Source organism: Caenorhabditis briggsae (assembly GCF_000004555.2).
Source record: "Caenorhabditis briggsae complete genome, chrIII, whole genome shotgun sequence".
NCBI classification, from domain to species: Eukaryota; Metazoa; Nematoda; class Chromadorea; order Rhabditida; family Rhabditidae; genus Caenorhabditis; species Caenorhabditis briggsae.
This window is the reverse complement of record NC_013490.2, coordinates 14,571,417-14,578,851: the sequence shown is the minus strand read 5'-3', so window position 1 is coordinate 14,578,851 and position 7,435 is coordinate 14,571,417. Positions and strand designations below refer to the sequence as shown.

At 38.2% G+C, this 7,435-nt stretch overlaps 4 protein-coding genes across 4 annotated transcripts; all 4 read right to left on the bottom strand.

Annotated features, from left to right (window-relative positions):
• On the bottom strand, positions 1-1,240 carry CBG26111 (the record flags this gene model as incomplete). The annotated part of the gene is made up of 4 exons (XM_045244704.1): positions 1-299; positions 360-563; positions 629-758; positions 818-1,240. Coding segments are annotated over 4 exons (1,056 nt in total), but the record flags the coding sequence as incomplete, so codon positions are not given.
• A 604-nt stretch (positions 1,241-1,844) lies between these two features.
• CBG24156 lies at positions 1,845-2,786 on the bottom strand (the record flags this gene model as incomplete). The annotated part of the gene is made up of 3 exons (XM_002643141.1): positions 1,845-2,111; positions 2,153-2,457; positions 2,651-2,786. 3 exons carry the CDS (start codon positions 2,784-2,786, stop codon positions 1,845-1,847), a joined length of 708 nt encoding a protein of 235 aa, XP_002643187.1.
• A 361-nt stretch (positions 2,787-3,147) lies between these two features.
• Positions 3,148-4,855, bottom strand: Cbr-adr-2 (the record flags this gene model as incomplete). Its single annotated transcript, XM_002643140.1, has 5 exons — positions 3,148-3,321; positions 3,378-3,707; positions 3,776-4,009; positions 4,054-4,396; positions 4,443-4,855. The coding sequence occupies 5 exons, from the start codon at positions 4,853-4,855 to the stop codon at positions 3,148-3,150; spliced, it is 1,494 nt and encodes a 497-aa protein (XP_002643186.1).
• A 332-nt stretch (positions 4,856-5,187) lies between these two features.
• CBG24154 lies at positions 5,188-6,328 on the bottom strand (the record flags this gene model as incomplete). The annotated part of the gene is made up of 4 exons (XM_002643139.1): positions 5,188-5,533; positions 5,836-5,923; positions 6,074-6,218; positions 6,269-6,328. The coding sequence occupies 4 exons, from the start codon at positions 6,326-6,328 to the stop codon at positions 5,188-5,190; spliced, it is 639 nt and encodes a 212-aa protein (XP_002643185.1).
• Positions 6,329-7,435: the final 1,107 nt, after the last annotated feature.

Here is a 7,435-nt window from a genome sequence, read left to right as displayed (position 1 = left end):
TATTAATTTGTTCATAGATAGAGATATAAATGGCGAATTCTCAACTGTTTGCACACTTAAACTCGCCAATTCACAAGACGAATCTGGCCATAAAGTCACTGAAACAGGTGACTGTTCATTTCCTGCTGACCATTTTTTGTGAAGAAATTCTAACAGTTTCATAATTCGATCGTTTGTGTTCAGTTTCACACGAAGATACGGGTTTTGATCCCGATTTCGCATGAAAACGTGGTCTCCATTGCTGGTTGGTTCTAGATGAACGTAGACTTCCGATGGGATTTTGTCAGCTTTTTTGACGCCTGCAGAAATAAAAATGCTAATTCTCGGGATACGGAAACAATCTTAATTTCAAAACTCACTAAAGTATCTACACAATGCCGGACATGGGGGTGTTCGAATTGTAACAACCCTTCTTGCAGCTCTCACATTAACAACTCCTTCGTGAAGAAGTTCTTTGAATTTCGACGCAGTGACTTTCATACTCGCCGTTCGCTTCTTCCATTCACATGCATTGATTATCAGAAATAGCTCACGAGCATCGCGTGGAATTTGTGGTAGATCATCTGGAAGGGATGACGAGTTGGCAAAGGTGAGGTCGGTCTCTCAGAAATTTCAGAATATTGTTTACCGTCTGTCCACTGCAAAATTGCTCGATACGCCCTCACTGAGTTGAAGAAAAATGTTTTTACATGTTCTTTCAATTTGAAGAATTTCCGTTTTGCCATCAGCTTCACGACCGAATCATAGTCCTTTCCAAACTGAAAACAGGGAAGCTCTATCAATTCGCCTTTTATAACATGTTTTTCTTATTCCTTACAAGTTTAATTCCATCATAGAAAGCGTTCACTTCATCGATTCCCCACGGTTTCCTGATACGTGGCACTTGCATGTGAGGCAACATTGGCGGTCCCATCAATGATGAAGTAGTCATCCCTTCCAAATTAAGACATTCTGACATCTCCGAGGATTCAGAAAGTGACATAGAGGATTCCTCTTTGATAACAGTAGAAAGTAAAGAGGGAATAGGGATCTGCATTGGTGGAAGAGGGGGTTTAAATGCTCGACGTCTTCTGGAAGGGTTCTGAGGAGTCAGGATGTCTTCTGAATCGTCTGGAACATCGTCGAAGTCATAATCATCGCCTTCTTCTTCTTCCTCTCCTTGAGTTGGGTCTAAATAATGAATTGCATCTGGAGATGACATCGCGTCAGGTGGTGGTGGTTGTTCTGATTCTTCATCCATTTTATTCTGAAAACTTTAAGCTTTAAAACAGAATTTGAATAATTAAGTAAAAACAGAGAAAATCGATGGAAATCGCAACATTTTTGAAACAAACAAACGATTTTCTGTATGTGAACATGATGAATTGACATAATTTTCCGCAGTTTTAAACTGCTGTCTGTGACCGTGGCCTAAAACATCACGCAACTAGGCCAGGGGTTTTTTTGCATTAATGCATGTATTGTGGTTCTAAATGAAAAGATGTCCAAAATAAATCAGAGACTTGATTTTTCAAATTTAAAACAGCATTTTTCGAAAGTGTCCTATTTTTCTCCGTTGTTGAAGTACTTCAACGGTTTATTTTTGCTATCGACTTGGGTGATTTCAAGAATTAATAATTAAAGAAAAAGAGAAATATGAATGTTCAGTGTCTCTGCAACACCAAAGAAATAAAAATGGATCTTTAAAAGTATTGACAGAAAAAAGGAATATTTTACAGAATCGTTTTTTATTGAAAAAAAAAAAGAATCACAGAAAAAACCAAAGTAAAAATTGCGACAAATCGGGGAAAATTAGTGTTACAACAGTCAAATAATTATTGAAGAACACTATATTTTCATATGAACTAATCATAAGCCGGCAATCCAAAATCCTCTGGTTTGAAATGTTCCAGTGAATCCAAAATTAGAGTAACTCGTTTTTTGAACTCTGGATCTTGATCTGGATCATAAATCGATCGTTCTGGGACCATCACACACTGCATTCCGGCATCTAATGCAGATAGTACTCCATTGTAAGAGTCCTCGAATACCAACACTTTTCCAGCATTATCTGGAACTTCTGGGAAACGTCTCATGGTGACGAGGAATGGATCTGGATGAGGTTTTCCGTGCTGAAAACTACAATTTAGAGATTTTTTTATTTTTCTCTTACCTTCACTTCCGGATCATCGCCCGAGAGTACTTGCAATTTGATCATGTCAACCCAATCTCTGTGATTATCCAATTTAGTCGGGAAAGTTCTAGAACATGATCCAGTACAAAGAGCAATTGGAATATGATGATGGATCAAATGACGGACCAATTTCTCAGCTCCCGGCATTGCAGGACTATGTTTGAACATTTCAATTAGGATGGCATCATATTGAAGAGAATATTCTTCTGGAGTCACAAGATCTCCGATATTCAGTTCATTGATTAGCCAGCGAATCGATTCATCATGTCGTTTGCCCATTTGTCCTGAAAATGGGAAGATGTCGAGGAAGCATGGGAGCAATTAAAATCCAACAAATTTTAAGTTTTCTATCCCGTATATAGAACATATTCTCTATCAGAAAATGAGACTAGGAACCAAATGTCTCCTCTTTTTTAGGTTCTTGAAGCAGAATTTTCGACTTTCAAATTTGTGTGCTTTCGGTTCTTTTTTTCTCACTTCTTTTTAAATCCATTGTGAACACTTTTCCATATTTTTTCAGCAATTCAGAATTCGCTTGAGTATAAGCGGATTCTGTATCGACAAGAAGTCCGTCAAAATCGAAAATCACATGGGTGACAGGAGAAAATGACATCTGAAAATGAAATTTGTCAACGAACTGAAATCTGAGAATTTACAGATAGAAGTAGATGAACACCGCCAGAAAATAAAAAAGCCAAACAAATCCAATAAAATAAATTATTAATTTAAAATTAAGGAATGTACACTTCGACATACAATAAAAAAAAAGAAGTTGAGATTTTCAGAGTGATACAGAAATAAAAGGAGAAGGCATGATTTTCAAGCATGAAGTGAACACATTTTTTTAATTATGAAAATCTGAAAAATGAGATTCTGACATAAAGAGAGAGGGCGATATAATAATAAATGTGTGATTATTCGGGATTAAAAAGAGTACATTAACGTTGAAATATTCTGAGCAGACAATTTTCAGATTAATTGACATGGAACATTTCGAACTCGCGCGGTTTTTGTTGCCAAATTCCGAGATCTTGGCGACGAAGCCACATGATGAATGACTTTTTGGCTGCAGAGTAGTCCAGACATCCAGCTTTCATTTCTTCGTACGTCATGGACTCGTCTAGAGGAGTTTTGGTTAGGAAACAGGTCTGAAAAATTTACAAAATTCAAGAAAAACCTTTCAGACATATGCTCGAAATCCTACCTTTACCATCAACTCGACTAACGATTTCTTGCACAATCTCGATGGTTTCTCAACATCCGCTCCAGTCATATCCTTCTCATGAACCTTCCCGTCAAATGTTCGAACTATTTCAACTGTTCCATCAGCCAAATTCCAATTCATAGATCCTACAGCAGACCGAGCAGAGACTGACGTGGATTGTTCAACATCTTCCTGTTGGCATTCTCCAATTTTTACTTGATTTACGCGGAATGGAGCAGGTGGTTTGAATGAAGAAGCACGGGTGTATACTGCTTTGTTCATCCGAACGAAATTGTTTTGTTCGGCAACAGCGATGGAAGCGTAGTAGACCTGAAAACAATTTATCGAATTGCGAGTTTCCTGTTTCAAGTTATTTAACTCGAGAAAAATTCACTAACCGGCTCAATGAAATGCGACAGCAGTGCTCCTTGGACTCCTAACACGTTGGCTCTCAATAATTTATCTGAGCAAGACATAGTTCTCATTCTCTCTCCTGACATAATTCCATCAAACGTTTGAAGATCTGCGAACTCTTCGGCTCCACCCAAAACAGTTCCCATTCCTTTGTCTATTTTGAAACGAAGACGAGATAGGGCTTGCTCTTCTTCGGCAGTTCCAGTTCGGACTTTTCGCTGAAAAAAAGATTTCGAGAGGTCAACTGCTTTCTCAAACTGACATCAACTCTGGCGGTTCCACACGGTGCTGTGTTGATGAATAAATGGAATGAAATTCCCTGTCTCAACGCCAATTTTCCAATTTTCCCGGTCTCAAATATCGAAGAGGTGGCACTTCCAGAAAATTTCAAGACTTCCGAATACAAGAATCTCAGAAGGCCTCGTCTAGCGAGAATTTCAGCATGACAATCGATTAAAGCACTTCCATCGCTTGTGATTTGATCTCCACGGAGTCCTTTGTTTCCGGTGGCAAGAGAAATTAGTTGTAATTTATCGTTGATTTGAAGGAAAATCGATGCAATCACTTTTTCGTAGCCATAGATTTCAGTTTCCATTGTGCAGAGTCTGGAAAATGTGGAAACAATTTTCAACACCTTATTCTTCTACTCACTCATAAAACTTGGCATAAGTATGCTCTCTCAACAGCTCAAAGAACGTTGTCTGCTCCATAAACTTAACATGTGGAGCTTTTGTATTCTCCACGAGTTTCAGAACAATTTCCAAGCCCTTCCATGAGCATGACATCTTCGCATCTTTCTTTTTCGACATGGCAAGCCCTTCCACTCTTTGTCCATCCAACTCAACAACACAGACAAAGTTTATACGATTTTCTGGTAAATTTCGGACATAGTAATCGAAAACTGGAGTATTTCCGACTAGTTGTTGATAGAGTTCTGTGAATAGAGACATTGGATTCTTTCCTGATCTCTCGACGGCTTCTTTCACTGCTTCTGGAACACCTTCTGGAATTTGGAGAGCGTTGGTAGAAGACTCTATTTTGATATCCGAGATATCGGCTGCCATTTCTTCACTACTACTGGTAATTTTAGCCATCTGTAAACATGAAAAATAGACGCATCTTAATAACTATAATTTTTCTAAGCGACTTCGATCTGAAAAATTTAAAAGACAATACATACGCCAATTCAAAGATATGAGAAACCACAGCGAGGTAAATAATCTAAGACAAAAAACAAACTGAAAACCAATTCAGAAAAAGGTCGTATAACAAAAATTCTTGTTCATCTACAATTCGAAAAGGCGAGAAAAAACTTCAGGGACAGTAAAGAATAAAACGAAACACAAAAACTACTGAAATAATTACAAAAGAATCCTTAGAAAGTTGTTTCTCCCATTTAGCGATAGAGATATTCAGCCTGAAGATTCGATGCCAATTCCGGTTCCCAACGATCTCCATTCAGAAGAAGTTTCTCCTTATTATAGAGCAATTCTTCGTGAGTTTCAGTAGAATACTCGAAATTTGGTCCTTCGACAATAGCGTCAACTGGACAAGCCTCTTGACAAAGTCCACAATAGATACACTTAGTCATGTCGATATCATAACGAGTTGTACGACGGGAACCATCTGGACGGGTCTCTGCTTCGATGGTGATCGCTTGAGCGGGGCAAATAGCTTCGCACAATTTGCAGGCGATGCAACGTTCCTCTCCAGATGGATAACGACGAAGGGCGTGCTCTCCTCTGGAAATAATATATTATTGTTGTGCGAAAAAATTGGAGTCGAGACGCAGACAGTTGAACAAAAAATTTCTCTGCGTCTCCACCGAGTATGTGCTATTTAGGCTTGCCGCTTCGAGGTGCATACCGTATTCAGACTGCAAAAACTACTCTCTAACTCCAATTTTTTCGGACAACAATAATAAGTGTTGAAGAGAAAACCGGAGTTTTTTGTTTAAGGGGTTCTTGAATTCTGAATTGTCTTGATTTTGAATAAAAATGTATTTGTTCGTGGTTTTTTTTAAATTTTTGCAGCTACTAGTCACCTGAATCTCGAGCTGAGAGGTCCCTTTTCGAAAGGGTAATTGATGGTGGCTGGCTCCATGAAGACGTGACCAAGCATCACTCCAAATCCTGAAAAACCAATGAGTTGTAGTTCATATTCCAAATAACTTAACAAACAACCTGATTTAGAATTGAAATTTTAATAGCTGACTTGAAATAGCTGACTTGTACAATTTTTGTATGCCACAAACAAAATTTTTCATCCTCTTGAAAACGCACCTCGGAAAAGCTCGGTGAAGAAAACGGTGTGAAGACCATAGTTCAAATCGCCTGCCACGGTTCCGTCGGTCTCATTGGGCATTCCGACGAATTTATAGTTGGATCGTCTTTGGATGGTATTTGATGGGACACTGCTGATGGCGAGCTGAAAACTCCCGATTTGTATTTATTTCAAGCTCGTCGTTAAGAACAAACCTGGGCCGGCATTCTTCCGAACATGCCTTTTGTCAGCACTGCCACACTTTTCAGCGCCATGTTTTCGATAGGTTAAGTTACTGAAAACAAACATTCGTTTAATTTTTAATGATTTTCGTTAACGATAAAATGGTTCAAAACATGGCGAGCGACAAAAGGAAACACCCCACGAAACGGCGCAAACGTCCTGAAGATCGAGAACGGCGTCAGGAGAAAATACATTGCGCGTTTTCGGTGCGTGTGGAAAGTTCCAACTAGACCTAAATTTCCTTGATGTTTAATTGCGGGATTAATTACGAATCTTAACCTATTAAAAAATTAATTCAGAAATGAATCGATTAAATATGTCAACATCTTATTTAATCAAAATTCTGAAGTGATTTTCTTTATCAGTTTAAAAGGCGAGATTATCTACAGATTTCTAAATCAGAGAAATTGGAGATGACCCACAAATCGTACAATTTTGAAAATTAATGGGGGGACAGTTAAGCGAACCGGTTAAAGTCAGCGAACAGTGAGTGAAAACTAAAAAAAAGGAAAAAAAGAGCGACAATATAGAGGAATGCATGGTTACGAAATATTACACCCGGTTAGAGGGAAAGGGAGAACGGAGTAGAAAAAATAAGACTTCATGACATTTTTTAGATAAAATTTTGAACAATGTAAGGCTAAAATGCAACAAGGAAAATACATAACGGTCACATGAAATCGAAGAAAGAAAGCAAACAGAAAGAGGTCGGATTGAATGAAACATTTTTCTCCCGATTCCGTGAATAGGCTGACGAGAACAGAGAGAGAGAGAGAGAAAGTAAATGGAGAGGAGAGGAAGTCAGCTTCGAACTTCCGAATCGCAAGCAAAACAGGAATATCGGAAAACACGGTAACAACTGTCACCGCAAAACACACCTGAGGTAAGTGTCTCCCATTTAAAAGTTCGTGAGAAAAAATTAGAGCCTGAACCGGTAATTAGAAACTTAGTAAAAGAAAAAATAAAAGAAAAAACTGCAAGAATTTCAAATTCAGGACTTCTCAACTACTCTATAAATAGCAAAAACTATGAAATTAGTTGAAAATTNTATGAAAAAAACATGAAGTACCGTAATCTATTTTCAGGCGCATGTCTTTTGCTAGCTAGGTCTCGTAAGGAATCTTTGAAATGCGAGTATA